This window comes from Leucoraja erinacea, chromosome 26, assembly GCF_028641065.1.
Source record: "Leucoraja erinacea ecotype New England chromosome 26, Leri_hhj_1, whole genome shotgun sequence".
Lineage (NCBI taxonomy): Eukaryota > Metazoa > Chordata > Chondrichthyes > Rajiformes > Rajidae > Leucoraja > Leucoraja erinaceus.
In genome coordinates, this window is record NC_073402.1 from 12,452,063 (window position 1) to 12,472,672 (window position 20,610).

The following is a 20,610-nucleotide window of genomic DNA, read 5'->3' on the forward strand; positions in this document are numbered from 1 at the left end:
GAACTCTTTCCGGGATCAATACTAAAATGTCATGGCAAAGCTGCGCTGGCCAAATGTACACCACAAGAGTATTGCTAAAATATTGCTAAAACCAACAATGTCCCTTCAGATTCCTTGTAATGAGCTCCTCTTCAAAGGTAACTAACCGACAAAACACATTACAGGAAACAAAGTGGATATTACACAGATCAACACAACACATTCTTTGACAGTTCTAATTTCTTACTTCAGTGCCGCTGTCACTTCGTAATAATGTCTAATCTTTTGTTGAAAATTTGTGAGTCTGATCGCTGAATGCACATAGGCGGAAGCTAATTGGCTAATATGTTCTACTGTACATGAAAGGAATATGTATATGGGTTTATCAGTGGCATATAAATTGATTGACTTTGAATATTAACATCCATCACTGTTGGAATTATTTTCCCTGCTGCAAGTCATTCTCAATTATTGCATCAATATGGATGTGGATATCACAAAGTATTTGTTGGAAATTGGATTACGGATCATGGCCTCAGGGTGCTGCAAACCCTGGTGGTCACAGCCAGAATGTGCAAACTCCACACGGACAGCTCCCAGGGCCCACATCAAGCCCAGTTTCACCGGCGCTGCGAGGCAGTAGCTCCACCAGTTGCGAAGTTCGGAGTCTTTTTCTCAGTGTTACTGAATGGCCAGTAACAGCAGAGCTACCTCTGAAGTGACCTGTCAGAATATGTTCAGGCTGGGCACACCCAGTAACTCCTTTCCTTCTCTGACAGTGTCATCAGGCAGTTCTGAGTGAGTTTTCATTCATTCGTCCTGATGCTTTGGCCAAAGCTGACAAAGCCACATTTACGGCCTATCCTTGGATGTCCATTCTGGTGAATTTACATTCTGGCTTCAAGCTAAAATCTTAACACTGATTCCCTTTCAACAGATGCCGTCTGACCTTTCAATATATCAATTTTTAATTTCCAAAATCATACGTTCTTGGAGCTGCATTAGGCTATTCGGTCCATCAAGTCCACTCTGCCATTCACTCATTTCTGATCCCTCTCAATCCCATTTCTTCTGCCTTCTCCCCATCAACTCTGACACCAGTTTATTTGATTTGTTTAGATGTTCTCAGTGGCATAATTATGGTTTTGTGTATAATGTTTGCATATTAAATATCGCTGGGATTTAGAAGGATGTGAGTGGATCTTATAGAAACATATAAAATTCTTAAGGGATTGGACAGGCTAGATGCAGGAAAAAAATGTGCCCAATGTTGGGGGAGTCCAGAACCAGGGGGTCACAGTTTAAGAATAAGGGGTAAGCAATTTAGGCTTGAGACGAGGAAACTTATTCACCCAGACAGTTGTGAATATGTGGAATTCTCTGCCACTGAAGGCTGTGGAGGCCAATTCACTGGATGTTTTGAAGAGAGAGTTGGATATAGCTCTTGGGGCTAATGGAATCAAGGGATATGGGGAGAAAGCAGGAACAGGGTACTGATTTTGGATGATCACCCATGATCATATTGAATGGTGGTGCTGGCTCGAAGGGCCAACTGGCCTATTCCTGCACCTACCGACTATGTTTCTAAGTTACTATTCCAAATGACAAGTGTACCCTGGCCATGTTTTAACCTTTATGAAAATAGCTACTGAACCTGCATTTTAAGGCAGAAATTTCCTGGAGGCTCTTCCACTTACTGACCTACCTTGATACAAGCAGAGAACTTCCAAGCTTTAAGGACTTACAAGGACTTCTAAATAGGAGATAAGGCAGAGTGAGTGGATCCCTATTGGATTCATTGCATATGACTGGGAGCTGCAATGTTTGACTAGTTTGATTCCAGCACAGGCCTAAAGTGCATGAGCAATTTGTTACTTTCATTCACTATTAGTCATAGTTATATGAGCCCTGAGGCCCACTGAGTGTGTGCTCACCATCAACTATTCATTTACACCACTATTATATTCTCCCCCATTTACCTGTCATTTTTCCCTCCGTCCCCGTTCACTTCACACACCAAAGGCAACCAAGTGGTCAATTACCTACCTGCATGTGCTTGGAATATGTGAGATAATTGGCGCACCAAGTTGAAATCCATTTGTTCTTGTTTTAATATATTTTATGCATAGTCTTCTTGCTGTCTTGCAGAGTCTTGAGTAATTTATGTATCCATTATGTTTTTTGTGTGTGTGTGCCAAGAACATGGAACAGGGCAGCACAAGAATGGGTCCTTTGGCCCACAATGTTTGTGCCAAAGATGATGCCTAGCTGAACTGCTCTCATCTGCCTGCAAGTTGTCCATATCCATCATTCACTTTCATACCTGCCTCCACCACCACGCAAATATGTCTCGGCCAATGTGCCTGTGATACGGTTTTAGGTACGTTTACCATTGTAGCTGAACCTCACCATACTTGTGCATATGGTAGTAAACTTGACTTGACTGATCACATGGAAAATGAAAACTTTAAACGGATAGCTACCACAGGAGGCTATCCAGAATACTAAAGCAAGTTTAGTTTTGAGATATAGCGCGGAAACAGGCCCTTCGGCCGTCCGAGTCCGCGCCGACCAGTGATCCCACACATTAACACTACCCTACACACACTAGGGGCAATTTGCACACATGCCAAGCCAATTAACCTACAAACCTGTACGTCTTTGAAGTGTGGGAGGAAACTGAAGATCTCGGAGAAAACCAACGCAGGTCACGGGGAGAATGTACAAACTCCGTACAGACAGCACCCGTAGTCAGGATTGAACCCGGGCCTCGCAGTGCTGCAAGCGCTGTAAAGCGGCAACACTACCACTGTGCCATCATGCCGCCCGAAAGTGTCAGTAGCTAAATCCAGCTATGTGGCAACCGCAGCACTCGCTGTACCACAGTGCTGCCTGTAAATTATTTGAAGTTAGTTGACAAAATTACTTAATCATTTCATCTTTTTAATGCAGAGTTGTTGATTTGAATCAGCATATCAAGAAGTAGTGAACATTCATACAGCTGTTGTAAAAAGTCAGAACATCTAATGACTGATAATTTCCTCAAAATTAGTTGGATCATTTTGATTATCAAGAGTTTATACATAAGTATTATACAGGCTGACACGCAAAACAATTTGTACAAACAGCCTGATTTGATGTTGCAACTGTAATCAGTAAATTCTAATTGAAATAGTGGAAGAAAAATGAGACTGTGGAAAAAAAAAGCACATTAACCAGAAGGAAACTTAAGTTAACTAATTTGCATATTTCCAAACACTTCACTTGAGTCAGGCTAAAATATAATGAGACGTAGGGCTGCCAACTCTCACGCTTTGAGTGTGAGAATCACGCCCTCAAGCAAACTCTCACGCCCTCACGCTGATCAGACATTTCTCACGCTCTGTGGTGAGAAATTCTGTGATCAACAAAAATGTAAAAACTCGGATTAAACTGCATGGTCCGTGGGTGTTGGAGAGCCGGGGCTGAGGGAGGGATGGAAGCAGCGGGCGGATACAGATGCGGGGAGCCGGGACTGGTGAGTTTGCGGGGCTGATGAGTATTTGCGTGGCTAGCGAGTCGCTCGCTGCAGCTTCGGCCATGGAGCGCTCCGGACAGTGCAAGTGGCCCGGGCCGTCGGAAGCGCCGCTGCCGCGAGAGTCTCTATGCCGAAGGGACAGACTCTCAAAGGAAGGTGGAGAGAGGGGGGAGAGAGACAGGGACACGGGGGGGGGGGGGGGGGGGGGGGGGGGGGGGGGGGGTGGGAGAGAGAGGGGGGGAGAGGGGAGAGAGACAGGGGGGTGAAGAATGGAGAGAGAGAGAGGAGAGAGGAGAGAGAGAGAATGGAGGGAAGAGGGGAGAGGGGTTGGAGAGAATAGGAGAGAGAGGAGGGGAAGAGAGGAGTGTGAGAAGAGGGAGGGAGAGAGAGAGGGATACGTGAAAGAGAGAGAGAGATGGAGGGACAGATGAAGGGGAGATAAAGGGGAGAGGGCGAGAGAGACAGGGAGAGAGAGAGAGAGAGAGAAGAGGAGGAGCGTGAGAGAGAGGTGGGAAGAGAGGGGAATAGAGAGAGAGAGAGTGAGAGAGAGGGGAGAGAGAGCGGGGGGAGAGAGAGGGGGGAGGGAGGAAGAGGGGAGAAGGGGGGAGAGAGAGAGAGAGAGGGGAGAGAGGGTGAGAGGAGAGATGGAGAGGGGAGAGATAGTGGGGGAGAGATAGAGGGGGAGAGAGATAGAGGGGGAGAGAGAGAGAGGGGGGAGAGGGAGAGAGAGGAGGGGAAGAGAGAGAGAGAGAGAGAGAGAGAGAGAGAGAGGAGAGAGGGGTGATGAAGGGGAGAGAGAGGGGGTTGTGAGGAGAGAGAGTGCATCCTGGAGGACAACCAGTGGGTGCTGGAAGTAAGTACCAAACACTGGGTAGAAACAGTGGAAGATAGTGGACTTCAAATGGGGGTGGTTGGAGAAAGCATCTACTTGCCTGCTAGATTTTCACTTACTGTAACTGCAGGAAAAATGTTCCCGATGTTGGGGGCGTTCAGAACCATGGGTCACAGTTTAAGAATAAAGGGGGGGCCAGTTAGGACTGAGATGGAGGACAAACTTTCTTCACGCAGAGAGTTGTGAATCTGTGGAATTCTCTGCCACAGAAGGCAGTGCAGGCCAATTCACTGGATGTTTTCAAGAGAGAGTGAGATTTAGTTCTTGTGGCTAACGACATCAAGGGATATGGGGAAAAAACAGGAAAGAGGTAATGATTTTAGATGAATAGCCATGATCATATTGAATGGCAGTGCTGGCTCGAAGGGTCGATGGCCTATTCCTGCACCTATTTTCTATGTTTCTATGCTTGAGTATATGGCAATAAAACTCGATCACTTGATTTTGAAGCATTCATGCATGGTGGAGGTATAATGTTGTCATAGAGTGATACAGTGTGAAAACAGGCCCTTCGGCGCAACTTGCCCACACCCGCCAACATGTCCCAGCTACGCTACCTGCTTTTGGTCCATACCTCCAAACCTGTCCTATCCATGTTCCAGTCTAACTTTTTCTTAAATGTTGGGATGGTCCCTGCCTCAACTACCTCCTCTGGCAGCTTGTTCCATACACCCATCACCCTTTGTGTGGATACAGTTACCCCTTAAAAATACTTAAAAATACTTCATACAAAATCCAATAGGAGGGGGACACCCTCCTCCCACCCACACCCACCCACCCTCCTCCCACCCCACTCACCCCCCTCCTCCCAACCACCCCCCCCCCCCCCCCCCCACCCCCCGTCGCTATGCTCCCTCGGGCTTGGTCTCTCGCAATTTCTCACTCCCAACTCTCACCCAATGTTGGCTGCCCTGGAGACGTGTTGTACTAAACTATGACTGGAACATTGAAATGGTGATGACAGAGGCCAGGAGCCAGTGGAGAAAGGGGTGGCCAGGAGCCAGTGTATCTGACCTCTCCCCTCTCCCCTACACTCACCCCAGCAGTGGAATATAATATTGACAAACCGAGCTGAGGGGCCAAAATCACTTCACATTCAGTCTCTCAGCTTCAGGTCAGCTAGAGCTGAATGAATATTCAAATATGCACTTGAATAGTGCTTCTGAGCTCCAATAAAGATTGAACAGCACCTCATATTTTGCTTGGGTAGCTTGCAACCCAGCGGTATGAACAATGAATTCTCTACATTTTTAAGTAGCTTCAACTCCTGATTCTTTCCCCTTCCCCCTTCCTCTGGCCTAGTGTTTGACCAGCTCCACTGTCCTCCCCATTATTTCTCTTGAGATCACACCTTCCCTAGTTATCAATGGACTGACCAGGCAATGCTCAGTCTGTACATAGACAGAAAAATGCTGGATTAACTCAGCGGAACAGGCAGCAAGTTCTTCAGACTGAAGAAGGGTCTCGACTTGAAATGTCACCCATTCCATCTATCCAGAGATGCTGTCTGTCCGGCTGAGTTACTCCAGCATCTTGTGTCTATCTTCGGTGTAAAACAGCATCTGCAGGGGCTTCCTACCCAATGCCCTGCATGAGGAAATTTGTGGCCGTCTCTGATTGATCCTGATCTCTTCTCGATTCCAGCTCTTCATCCCTTTATCTCGCCCCCAACCCCCCCCCCCCCCCCCCCCACTCCACACCCCCACTTTCAGTACCCAACCCGAAACATTAACTATCCTTTTTATCCAGAGATGCTACCTGACCGTTATAACTTTTGTATAAACCCGCATCTGCAGTTCTTTGATTCTACAGACTGTTTATATTTCTTTGTACTCATTTATGTTATTATTTTAATTAATTTCTAATATCTCAAAGTATCCTATATTAATTTACTATTTCCTTATTAGGCAAGATTAATTTTTTAAATTATTTACAATTATTATTATTTTTTGAAATGTCTCTAATCACAAGACACATTCAAGAACAGTTTAAAATCCTCTGAGAGAAGTAGGCTGTTGAAAGGTCATCGGAGGAGACCAGGACTTGGGCATCGGTGTCTGCTGCCCATGGCTTCATCACTGCACACTTCTTAAAGTATTTGGGGTTTTGGCGAGTTGAATTAATAGAATGGCATAATTTGACCCAGAAATGTTGACTAGAATAATGCCAGTCTATGAGGCTCGCACCAGGGTCTCATCCATACCCCACAACACTGCTCTCTCTCCCCATCCCCGCACTCACAACAAGGGCAGAGTCCCCCTGGTCCTCACCTTTCACCCCACCAGCCGGCAAATACAACTAATAATCCTCCGCCATTTCTGCCACCTCCAACGTGACCCCACCACTCGCCACATCTTCCCATCTCCCCCCATATCTGCCTTCTGCAAAGACCGCTCCCTCCGCAACTCCCTTGTCAATTCTTCCCTTCCCTCCCGTACCACCCCCTCCCCGGGCACTTTCCGTTGCAACTGCAAGAAATGCAACACCTGTCCCTTCACCTCCCCCCTCGACTCCATTCAAGGACCCAAGTAGTCGTTCCAGGTGCGACAAAGATTCACCTGTATCTCCTCCAACCTCATCTACTGCATCCGCTGCTCTAGATGTCAGCTGATTTACATCGGGGAGACTAAGCGGAGGTTGGGCGATCGTTTCGCCGAACACCTCCGCTCAGTCCACAATAACCTACCTGAACTCCCGGTGGCTCAGCACTTTAACTCCCCCTCCCATTCCCAATCCTACCTCTCTGTCCTGGATCTCCTCCATTGCCAGAGTGAGCAACACCGGAAATTGGAGGAACAGCACCTCATATTCCGCCTGGGTTGCTTGCGTCCGGATGGCATGAACGTTGAATTCTCCCAGTTTTGCTAGCCCTTGCTGTCTCCTCCCCTTCCTTAACCCTCGAGCTGTTTCCTCCCATCCCCCCGCCCTCTCGGGCTCCTCCTCCTCCCTTTTTCCTTCCTTCTCCCCCCCACCCCCCATCAGTCTGAAGAAGTGTTTCGGCCCGAAACGTCGCCTATTTCCTTCGCTCCATAGATGCTGCTGCACCCGCTGAGTTTCTCCAGCATTTATGTGTACCTTATAGCTTCGTACAATATGGCTCATTATATTTTTGCCTAAGTGACTCTAGAAACATGCTGCTGAGAAACACAGCATCACACATCCAGATTGCTGGGTCAAGGTGCTGTTCCAGGAGCTTGGGTTGTGATTGATTGCAATGTTGTTGGTGACCGTGCCCAGTGTGATAGTGGAATGGGAAACGAGCGTGCCTCCTAATCGTTTATTCTTCTTTCTGCTCATTTTAACATCTTAAGCGTTGCAAATGATAAAGAAAGATTGGAGTAAAATCAGGTCTCCTTATGGAATCCACAATGTAGTCGGGATCGAACCCGGTTCTCCGGCGCTGCATTCGCTGTGAGGCAGCAACTCTACCGCCGTGCCACCACAACCGCCCTGAAGGTGGTGGCCCAGCTAGGTGAGGTGGTAAAGAAGGTATTGGGCACACTTGCCTTATCAGTAGGGGCCATAAATACAGAGTTGGGATGACACATTACAACTGCATAAGTAGTTGGTGAGACCACGCTTGGGGTGGTATGTAAAATTCTGGTCATCCAGCTATAGGAAGCATGTCAGTCACATTCGCAAGAATGATACTGGGAGTAGAGGGCTTGCATTTTAAGGAGAGGCTGGATAGTCTGAGCGCATAGAAAGCTGAAGGATGATCTTACTGTGATATAAAACTGGACCGCATAGATAGGATGAATCGTTAGTTTTTGATCCACGGTAAGAAAGTTAAAATTAGAAAATATAGACTTCAGATGAGTGGGGAATGATTTATAGAGGGCAAATTTTTCCATGGAGGTTGTTGTCCATATGGAATGAGGTGCCAGAGACAGCTGTAGAGATGGGTACAATTACAATGCGTAAATGACATTTGGATAAGTGCACGGATAGAGAAGGTTTGAAGTGATATTGGCCTGGATTGAGACTAGCTTGGATGGAAATTTTGGTTGACATGGGTTAGTTGGACCAAAGGACCTTTTTCTATTGTATTAGTATATAACTACAACTCAATTAATGGATCAATTTAAAGAAATAATTCCCGGTACATGTTCTGATTTGAGATGCAGCAGGTTACATCTACTGCATTTTGTTAACGATCGGACAATCATTATTATAAGCAAAGCGTGGTTTGGAATTATGCCAATGTTAAAGTGAACACAATTAATTTACTGTCGTAATTATCAGAGTTTAGTGTAACATAGCAAACCAGTGATAATAAACCTGAGCTCCATTGAATGTCGAACAATTGCATTATCAAATAGTTGGCACTGCTTCTTTGCATGAGTGATTTTGTTAGAAACTTTTGCCCTGTAGCTAGAGCAGTGAAAACTAGCAAATTAGGTAAGATGGAGAGATTTTTCCCAACCATTTGTACTTGTGAAATTATGTGGGCACTTGGCAAGCAGGTGTTTTATCCAACCCATCTGATGCCTGCTGTATGTGGAAAATCCAGTCTAAAAATACTCACGAGGGGAAGGGGGTGAGCAATATTATGCTGTAATAAATTTAACAGAAAATATACATTTATTCTCTCATGTTGCAGGTTGCCAGTTATATTGAAACCATTTCTCTTGTGCTTTAGTGCTTCTAACCCCTGGGCTAAGTTTTTAGCAAACTGGAGGTAATTGTTTTATTTCCTGGATCATTGGGATTATTTGTCTAACCTAAAGCTGATGTCTTTATCATACTGTTACAATAACGCAATTGATTTAAAATGTCACCAGATTTTTCTGTACTGTTTTTTTCTCTCTCTCTGCTGTGGAACCAAGCTACATGCAAATTTGCTGATGTGCAGCCATCAGTGTGATTGGGTGTTAGATGATCAGCCAAAGGGCCTGTTTCCATGCTGTATCTCTAAACTAAACCAAACTATATGTGTAGGAAGGAACTGCAAATACTATTTTAAGTCGAAGATAGACGCAGCTGGAGTAACTCAAGTTTCAGACAGCATCTCTGGAGAAAAGGAACAAGTGATGTTCCGGGTCAGAATCTTTCTTGGGACTTGAAGGTATGTGGAGAGGGGGGAGACTGACGGAAGGAAAATGTTTTGTTCTGGCCTTTTTCTATCCCCAATTCCATCCCTATTTTCAGTCTGAAGAAGGGTTGCAACCCAAAATGTCACATATTCCTTTTCCCCAGAGATGCTGCCTATCCCACTGAGTTACTCCAGCACTTTGTGTAAACCAAACCATAATCGTGCCTTCATTGCACAAAGTATTCCTGTAGCTTTAATGTGTTGGGGATGTATTGAAGTTAGGGAAAAGCCCTATTTAAATGCATGGGTTTTTTTCAGCAAAACTGCACAAATGTAAATGCAAAAATAAGTTGTTTGAATGGAACAAACATTTACTGTGTCTCAAGAATCTGACTTTTAAACATCTGATGATAAATATTCAAACAAACAAGTACGGATTCTTCAGGGTAGCACAGTAGCGCAGTGAAGAGTTGCTGCCTGGGTTTGATCCTGATTATGAGCGCTGACTGTACGTTCACCCTTTGACCGCGTGGGTTTTCTTCTGGTGCTCCGGTTTCCGCCCACACTCAAAAGTCGCGCAGGTTTGTTGGTTAATTGGTTTCTGCAAATTGTCCCAAGTTTGTAGGATAGTCCTAGTGTACGGGTGATCATTGGTTGGCACTGACTCGGTGGGCCGAAGGGCATAATTCCATGCTGTATCTCTCAACTAAAGATACTGAAAGTGTCGTTGATTTACTTCAGTGCTGAAATTTAGTCCGATCACATCAGTCTTTGCCTGGTTAATATTTGTTTTGTTTTTCTCATCTTAATGGTAGATTTGGTTAACATCTCAGCAAAAGTATGTGTGTGATCTATTGCTGCAAAGAATGCAAAACTCTGTGCATTCCATACAAATAAGTAAGTCTCAGTGTCAAGATTCTGCTTTTTCTCCAGTATTTTAAGGGTAAATCACATGACTTCTGCACCAACTCCATAACATTTGGACTATTTTAAAGTTTATCCACACCTGTCAGCCTGTGGCAACATGGACCATCAAACGGTGACACAAGCTTTATTCAGCATTGAATCTGATAGCAGGACAAGGTGCCTGAAGCACAAGGTACAAATCCCAGAGCAAGGAGAGGTACCGGTAAATGGTTTCTGCAGTAAATGGAACCTCAGAGCTTGAGTGACCTGCGATCCCTGGTGATTACCCAGTCTTCTTTAATTTTATGCAAATAATGATAGTTGTATGATTAAAAACAAACATGGGTAATTGGTTAAAAAGAAAATACTTCCTTTAGGTTAACATAGATTCTTATAACCTCCCACCCATATTGGATGCTAAAATGTCAGGATATTTACAGTGCTGTAATCTATTTAAAGGATTGTTTTTAGTAGCCTCCTACTTTGAGTATAAGAGCCATAAATTCATGCTGTAGCTTTACTGGATAGGCCGCAGTTAAAGTATTGCATGCAGTTCTGGTCACCCCATTACAGGATAGATGTGAAGGCTTTAGAAAGGGTGCAGAGGAGGTTTCCCAGATTGATGCCTGGATTAGGGAATATTAGTGACAGGGGGAGGTTGAACAGACTTGGATTGTTTTCTCTGGAATTTCCAAAGGTTGTGCAGAGACCTGAAACAAGAAAATAAAATTATGAGAAACAGATATTGTAGCTAGTCAGAACCCTTATCCCAGGATGGAAAAAAAATCAAATACTGGAGGACATAGCTTGCAGGTAAGAGGGGTCAAAGTTGATGTGTTGGGCACATTTTTTACACAGAGGGTGGTGAGTGCTTGGAACACGCTGCCAGGGGTGGTGGTTTAGGTAGATACATCAGCAGCATTTAAGGGACTTTTGGAGAGGCACATTCATATGCAGGGAATGGAGCGCTATTGATTCTGAGCAGATAGGTAAGAGTTGGTCTTAGCATCATTTTCAGCACATACTTTGTGGGCTGAAGGGCCTGTTTTTGTGCTGTACTCTTCTATGTTCTGAACCATGCTCACCAAAATACTATCTTTGTACTGGAATAACTGGATCCAACCACACTCGGATTCAAAGCCTGCAGTGCCTGCCCACTCTGGCTTGTGTTTTCTGAAATTCCATGTCTGGAGGAGCTAACCATTTGCATTGGAAAGGCATCCAGTCAGATGAAGTAAGCTCAGAACGGAGGGCATCTTAATGTGTAGGAAGGAGCTGCAGATGCTGGTTTGCAGAGGTGGAAATCGCTATGGGAACACAATTTATTGACGTCGCATGCGCACGCACAATCGAGGCTTCGGCCATGGGCCCTGTGGATGGTAACATCGGGAGCTGACCTGGTTGGTGACCGACTCCGAACTCCAGCAACAGCAGCTTCATCCGCCCTGAATTGTGGGGCTTCAATCGGCCCGTTCGCGGGGCTTTTCATCGCCCGGCGCGGCTTAAAACCGGCCGCGGGATCTTTCATCCCCCGGTTGGGGCTTCAACATCGAGAGCCTTGAGGCAGCAATTTGACCGCCGGGCGATGGAATATCCCGCAGCCGATTTTAAGCCTCCCGGGACCAGGCGATGAAAGGCCCCGCAAACGGGACAATTCAAGCGCCGCTCTATGATCTTTGCTCCAGCTGGACGTCTCCATCCAATCATTGTGCTCTATCCTCAGTCCTACCCCCTACTGTCACCTCGGACCGACACCTCCCTCTTCCAATCATCACGCTGAATTATCATGTCCACCCCTTTCCACCATTACCTGCTGACCGACGTCTCTCTTGTCCAATCGGTGCCCTCGATCATCAGTCCCACCCCCACTGTCTCGCGGAAAGCGGAGATTTTTCATAGATCTTTTCATCGAAGTTCAAACTATAGGCGGGGTTGTCCCCCACCTCTCAAAACATGATGGGAACGTGTGTGGTCCCCCCCTCGGGTCCCCGTCCCCTCGAGATTTCCGCCCATGCTGCACTTAAGTTAGACAAAAGGCTGCTCATCCTGCTGAGTTACTCCAGCATTTTGTGTCTATCTTTAATGGGCATCTTAACATCTCTTCCCTGATGATCTTCGAAAACTCACATCTGTTACAGAGACCTGAACTATTTTTAAACACCACTGATGGTCAGAGCATATTAAAAAAAAAAACTATTCAATTTGGTTTTAACAATTAAAAGCCAAAAATAATTATTTAAAATGATTTAAATAACATAGTTTGATATAAAATATTAAAAAATTTAAAATATATAAACATAATTTAAATAATTGAATACACTTACCTTTGCTCACAGGGTGTGATAGTCATTTAAATGATTACAATTGCCATTTGTACATCAGCCATCCATGACATAAAGCTAAATCAAGGAGCATTGAAAATGTTGGGTACGAGGAACAAGAGTTGGTAATCTACATCCTCTAGTCGATTCCAGAAAAAGCATTGGGAAATCTGTGATTTGGCTACATTTTTCTCTCAGCGAGGCGTCTGAGCATTATCACCTTTGATACTTACACATTAAAATTTCACACTCTACTTATCAGCATCCATTTCTGCAACAGTAACTGTTAACGTTAATACCATCCTTCCTATAGCGGGGGGGATCAAATTTGAACACAATACTCCAAAATGCTGCCTTGCCAACGTTTAGTTCAGTGGCACAGCAGTAGAGTTGCTGCCTTACAGTACCAGAGACCTGGGTTCCATTCTGCCTAAGGATGCTGTCTGTAAGGAGTTTATACGTTATCCCTGTGACCACGTAGTTTTTCTCAGGTGCTCCGGTTTCCTCCCACACTCCAAAGATGTGGGTTTGTCGGTTAATTGTCATTTGTATATTGTCTGTTGCATTTAGGATAGTGTTTGTGCTTCTTCTTGCGTATGGCGTGCACAGCCTAAAGTTGTAGGACAACTTGTTCTATTTGATCTTATTTGATTGTGCATACCAGTTAATTGCATTCGTTGAAACAGGGCGGAGAACTGATGTAAGGAACACCTTTTTGGTTGGTGTATGGCACGAGCTGCCAGAGGGGGAAGTTGAGGCTGGTATTATAACACCTTTTTAAAGACATGTGGGCAGGTACATGGGTTGGAATGTGGGTTATGGGCCAAACTCTGGCAAATGGGACTAACTTAGTTGGAACACATTGGTCAGCATGGACGAGTTGGACTGAAAGATCTGTTTCCATGCTGTATGACTCTACACAGAACTGACCAAATGTGATCAGATTCTATTTGACCATTGTAATTGCAATCGTACTTTAATCCTGCAGCCGTAAAGACCAGCATTCAGAGCTTTTGAACTGGGATGCTGACCTGTAGATACAAATTAAATGCTCAAGATATTTTGTCTTTGCTTTACTTTTTTTGTATTTATAATATATAAATTTGTTATTTTTTAAACTATTTCATTAGTTTAAAATGCTAATCAGAGGCAATTAAGCCCAAAGGACTGTGAGGGTCATCCAGGGCCAGAGTATCAGGTGGCCTAATCCTGGGATGTTGCTTGGAGGGGCAGTCAGTTGACTTTGTCATACCTGGTGAAGGTAAATGTGGGCAGGTTGGGCTCTTCAGGGAGAGAAGCAGTGTCCAACACTCAGCCCGTTAGTTTCCATCTGATGTCAGTCTGAAAAAGGGTTTCGGCCTGAAACGTTGCCTATTTCCTTCACTCCATAGATGCTGCTGCACCCGCTGAGTTTTTCCAGCACTTTTGTCTACCTACGATTTTCCAGCATCTGCAGTTCCTTCTAAAGCATATTCTCTTATCGGCATCGACGCGTTAATTATTCAAAACCTCTGTCATGTGACTGCTGCCTTACAGTGCCAGATACCCAGGTTTGATCCTGACTGCGGGCACTGTCTCTATGGAGTGACCGTGTGGGTTTTACCTGGGTTCTCTGGTTTCCTCCCACACTCCAATGACGTACAGGTTTTTAGGTTAATTGGCTTAGGTAAAGATTGCAATTGTGTAGGATAGTGCTAGTGTACGGGGATCGCTGGTCGTTGCGGACTTGGTGGACCGATGAGCCTGTTTCCACACTCTATCTATACACTAACAAACTAAAATGTTCTGATATGCTTATACAAAATGATCATTGAGTGTTTTGAGTGAGCATATTACTGCTCCAGTTTTGAGTTTTATTGGTATCCCAGACAATTTTCTTTTCAAACAACCCTTTTATAACTCTTTAATTTTATCAACTTCATCTGTGTATGTCTACATCTCTCCATGTTCTGCATTTTAGCATGCATTTACTATTTTTTATATACTGTTCCTCATAACATTAATTTTTGGTATGTACAATTGTGGTCCCTGGAGATGAAACCTGTTTTTGTGTCACTTTAATTTTCAGCACCTCCCATTGATCTTATCTCATTTGGTCCATAAGCAAGAATGCTGAATTTACCATCTGTCTAATTGTCTTGAAGGTGGCCTTATCCAAATTTGAAATAAATCATTTTGTGATGGTTATTAGATAAATGTTCACACACCATTAGTCTGTTATCTAAAACAGCCTTGGCATCATTGTTAATTGTGTCACTTTGTTGATTTCAAGACGTGATATTGCAGAAATTGTTCCAAATACATCAAATAAATTCACGAGACAAGAAATTGTTTCGGTTCATGCAATATTTAGTTGTATCAAGTGATAACATTTCAACAAAAGAATGATCTTTGGAGATGATCTGGGTCTTGGTATTTCACAAAGTCCTGTGATTTTCATTTTGAATTTAATTGTATATTGTACAAGTTTTATTTTTTATTATAAGAGGAAATGAACACACATGTAAGGAGATTGTATGCTTCTGCTGTAAAAAAACAAAAGTATAAATGATAAATACAAAAAAGTAAAGCAAAATCGAGTATCATCAGACCACATTTCTCCACATTTGGATTGCTGGATACTCTTCATCCCCTGAGTGACATGATCCCTCCCTCCCCCCCTCCCTCCCTCAACAACCACACCAACTGACTGCAAAGTACATGCTGCAGATGCTGGAAATCTGGAATTAAAATAATGTTGGAAACTCAGCAGTTCAGGCAGCATTTATGGAGAAAGAAACGGGTCACAATATCCACACCTGCAGCACCATCATTGCTGCAGATGTTTCCCACCATGGCATAGGTCACCCAGCTACTACCTTGCAACTCCAATTGCTCAGGTTCAAACCTGACCACTGCTGCAGTGTGACATTTGCATATTCTCACATTCACTTCTTCCAAATGCTTCAGCCTAGTTTTAAGTAACTGACAATGACTTTCAGAGCAGGTCAGAATCTGTTGCTCGTTTTATTGGTACAACAAAGTCAGCATTTCGATGATTAAGTAAAGATGCATTTTACAGATGTTTCTTTCTGTCCGTGCCCCTGAAAATATAAAAAGTTATATTTTGGAGACACTGTGACAGTCTGCAAATGAGCACGATTAGCAGTAATTTACAGAGGTGATCAATTCAGTCTGGGGCTGGGCCAGCTTCCATAATGATGGCTTCTAAACTATTGCAAAAGGTAACAGAAATGTACGTTGTATTGCAGCTAATTGACACTTAAAATGTTAATGTATTTACATTGGTTTGGCTTATTGTGCTCCAACTAAACAACAAACTTTTGTAAAAATTAAAGACTATTAATCTTTAAAATGTTTGGTTGGGAAGATAACACTAATGAAAACAATCACATTGAATTGCATGAATAAAGTTAGTTGTGCTACATTCTGAAACCTTTTCGGAGATTATGTAAATCCTGTAAATTTTGGAAACCTAGTGCAGTGGATATACAGTTCATTTCTAGCATACTACAGTCATATAGCTACAGTTCTAGCATGCCGTTCTTTAAAATATGGTGTTGTGCTGCTTGTTCCCAAATTGAGATTTAAAATGCCTAAATGGTTTAAACTCAAAATCCATTTCTTCAAATTTTGGGAAATTACAGTCACGATTGATAATTAAAAGCAACAAGTCCAGTTATAAAATATTTATTTTTATTTCTTTCAGTATTGCCAAGTCATACTTGTGGAAATCCTGGCAAGTTACAGAATGGATTGCAGCAGGGAACCACATTCAATATTGGTGACAAAATCCGGTTCAGCTGTAATGTCGGCCACTTCCTGGAGGGACATGCAGTGTTGACTTGCCTGGTCAGCACACACAACAGTGCTTCATGGGATTTTCCAGTTCCCTTTTGCAGAGGTAAACTTAAAGTGAAAGGGCCATACAACAGATGAGCTGAGAAATGTTGAAATTAGTGCCTTTGTTGTTCCTATAATTCATTTCATTTGGGGGCCTGTAAGTGAATACTATGGCAACTTTCATCAGAAACAACTCTGCCCTTGCCTGATATAGACACAGAATGCTGGAGTAACTCGGCAGGTCAGGCAGCATCTCTGGAGAAATTGGATTTTTGTTTCTTTTCCATTATCCCATTTTCTCCAGACAACCTGCCTGACCCACTGAGTTACTTCAGCACTTTGTGTTCAGCTTTGGTCTAAACCAGCACCTGCAGTTCTTTTTTTTATTATATCATCCCTTGCCTGTTTATCTTTCTCATTTGAACCTTCACAGATGATTTATTTTCTTGAACTGTATGGATTGTGAAAGTAATATTGTTGAATTGCAATTTGTGAAGCGCTTGCTTTCTTGGATCTTTGTTACTTCCATTGCAGATGACATGCAGTTAGTTAAGACTGCATTGGAAACATTTTATACATCTCACTTAACTTTCAAATAACGTAGGGGATACAAATATAGGCTATCAGTTTCCTCTTTCTTTATAACCAAATTAATTTAACATTCAAACCTGACCTTAACCTCTAAGTGAGGAAACCAAAAGTCGTGGAACCGTGATCATAATCAAATAATGCAAGGGTGTAAACTGAGGTAAAACTTTTGGCTCTGCTAAGTCGAATGTAGGATTACAGGTGAAAATCAACATCGACAAGCACAGGTAAAAATTGAATGACGAAAACAATCCTCCTTCCACATATCATTTCTCCAGCAATCCTGTCCAGAGGCGATGTCACATTGTTTCTTCGCTCTGCCACAGTTGAGTGGAAATCAATGATGTATTGAGAAGCTAGACACAAAATGCTGGAGTAACTCAGCGGAACAGGCAGCATCTCTGGAGAGATGGAATGGGTGACGTTTCGGGTCAAGACCCTTCTTCCGACAGGGGAGAGGGAGATACATACTGTAGATAAGAACATTTAATGTGTGAAAACAGTCTGAAGAAGGGTCTCAATTTGAAACGTCACCCATTCCTTCTTTCCAGAGATGTTGCCTGTCCCGTTGTGTTACTCCAACATTTTGTATCTATCTTCGGTTTAATCCAGCATCTGCAGTTCCTTCCTACATGTATTGAGAAGCTACAGATGGCACAACAAGTTATTCTGCATAAAGCAGCAGCTTTGTCTGTGTAAGTGTGATCCTGGTCTGAACGTATCCACTTGATGATAGTAGAAACAAACACAGACATAGATGCTGGTTAATACCCATAATGATACGAAATGCTGGAGTAACTCAGCGGGCCAGGCAGCATCCTTGGAGGACATGGATAGGTGACATCTTGGTTTGAGACCCTTCTTCAGTGAGTGTAGGGGGGAGAAGAAAGCTGGGAAATGGGGGAGGCAGGACAAAGTGTGGCAGTAAATAGGTCAACATAGACAAGAGGTGGGGGGGGGGGGGAGTTGATAGGCAGATAGTTGGAACAAAGGCCAGAGGTCAGGAAGGATGGTGCGAGACAGGTTTGCACAGTTGATTATTGTCAAGCCAGAGGGAGGAAAGTGGCAAAGGGGTGAGTGGAGGCGAGAAATAGGTAGGAGTGTAGGTGAGGCACAAGGGAGGGAAGAGGGTGACGGGGAAGAGAGGGGAGGGTTTTGGGGGGGAAAGGGGAGGTACCAGTGAGAGATTACCTAAAATCGGAGAATTCAATGTTCAAACTGTTGGGTCGTAATCTACACAACCAGAGTACGAGGTGCTGTTCCTCCAGATTGCATGCGGTCTCACTCTGCCAATGCAGGATGCCCAAGGCAGAGACATCATTGGGGGAATGGGGGTTCAAATGGTTATCAACTGGGAGCTAAAGGCCGACTGGATCTCCCTGTTGCTGACCATTTTAACTCCCCTTCTCATTCCCACACTGACCTTTCTGTCCTGGGCCTCCATTGCCAAAGTGAGACCAAATACCTATCAGGTCCTCCCCCTCGCCATTGTCAACCTCTTACCTGCCATACTTTGTTCTGGTTCTCTCCTTTCCCAGCCTTCTTCGTTCTCCACCAACAAGCAGTCTGAAGAAGGGTCTCAACTCAATGTTACCTATCCATGTTCTCAAGCGATGCTGCCTGGCACATTGATATACTCCAGCACTTGGTGCCCATTTATTCATTGTTTGAAGTTCTGTGAAAGTGGCTGTTATTTTTCTGCATCAATCTGCAAACATTGGGGTTTGACTCATTGAACCTCTCACTGCAATATTGTGTGAGCCACCTCTGTCAGTACCCGATTCTGTCATTGATGTATCTCTAGCATTCTTCTCAACTACATAGCTGTTGGTTTCAGCATTGATGTTCATCTCATCTGACCTTGAAAATAACTCTGCCTTTTATTCAAGTTCACAAGCTTGACGATCACAGACTAAGTCTGCCAATAGTTCAGTTTTTAATGGAACAAGGGCAGCAGAAGTACCAGAGGAGTTTGCAACCCTGACATCAACTATCTTTCTGTAAATTCCTATCTCTTAGCTTTGGTCCGGGGGGTCAAAGATGTGTCACTTATCTTGTGGATGCTGTTTCTGTACACTGGAGTCAGCCGTTTATAATTGGCCATGTCAGGTCCTGTCCACCCACTCACCTTCATTGAGAATATAGGAGCAGGAGAAAGCTAATGAACCATTCAATCCTGCCATGCCATTCATTATAATCATAGCACATGTGCCTCGGGGTTGATAGCAAAAGGATCAAAGCTGTGTACATTACTGCAGGCGCAGCCTCACCAGTACTCTGTATGCAAGTAACAATACCTCCATATTTCATAACTCTAATATGCACTAAAAACATGCCACAATGATGGTCCCTTTAACACATGGGCTGCTTTTCATTCATTTAAGCCCTGCTTCAGTGCCAGTTGTGAAACACACTTTTTCATTAGTCATCATGATAGTAACATCGGCATTGTGTTGTCTGTCAATTCTAGGTCTTTATTCTCTGGAGCGCAGAAGGTTAAGGGGGGGACTTGATAGAGGTCTTTAAAATGATGAGAGGGATAGACAGTTGATGTGGACAAGCTTTTCCCTTTGAGAATAGGGAAGATTCAAACAAGAGGACATGACTTCAGAATTAAGGGACAGATGCTTAGGGGGAACTTCTTTACTCGGAGAGTGGTAGCGGTGTGGAATGAGCATCTAGTGGAAGTGGTGTCGGCAGGTTTGTTGGTATCATTTAAAATTAAATTGGATAGGCATATGGATGAGAAAGGAATGGATGGTTATGGTATGAGTGCAGGCAGGTGGGACTAAGGGAAAATAATTGTTCGGCACGGACTTGTAGGGCCGAGATGGCCTGTTTCCGTGCTGTAAATTGTTATATGGTTAATTCACTTTACACTCCTGAGAGCTCATTTGTAATTTTCTGTGACCTCTGTAACAACAATTTTCTGTAACTGAGCTGCTGATCTACTTAAAGGTTGTGTCCCGTGGACCCTTGAGTAAGTAAGATGTTATATAAGTCGGCCACGGAAGTACTACCATCCACGCATTCGTTTATTATTGGACATGTGGGAGACCACATGGGAGCTCCAATGTGGAGCACGCACAGTAGCATCCACCAGAGCAGCGAGCATCCACCAGAGCACTGCATGTGGCTGCAGTAATGCACCGCTGCAGAGACACGCAACTCCGAAATAGAGCAGTGGACTTAGAAAATAGTTGCAGTAGGAAGAATTAAATGTAAGGGTGAGTTTGATTAAGTCACGTATTACGTAGGTCAGGGAGTGCCTGTTCAGAATTTTTTTTAACATAAAGTACATGAACCGTTTGCACGGCACAATGTGATTTTGGGGCCTTGCATCCATCCGTAATAGACACCAGAAAACAACTGGATTGTAAAAATTCATTTTGCTCCTTGATACCTTAAAGAAATGCATCTGGAAATGCCAACTTAACTTCCAGACCCTGGTTTAACCAGTTTGTTATTCCAGGCCCAAATTAAACGGTAATTTTGGTGGAATTTCAAACAAGTTGGAACTCGCAGTGCT

At 43.8% G+C, this 20,610-nt stretch overlaps 1 protein-coding gene across 1 annotated transcript in view; it reads left to right on the forward strand.

The window, feature by feature from the left end:
* Positions 1–20,610, forward strand: part of LOC129709574 (CUB and sushi domain-containing protein 2-like) — a 48,589-nt gene that overhangs the window by 16,547 nt on the left and 11,432 nt on the right. The window contains exon 2 of the mRNA XM_055656023.1: positions 16,360–16,554. Coding sequence (XP_055511998.1) covers positions 16,360–16,554 — 195 coding nt within the window. The remainder of the gene's footprint in view (positions 1–16,359; positions 16,555–20,610) is intronic.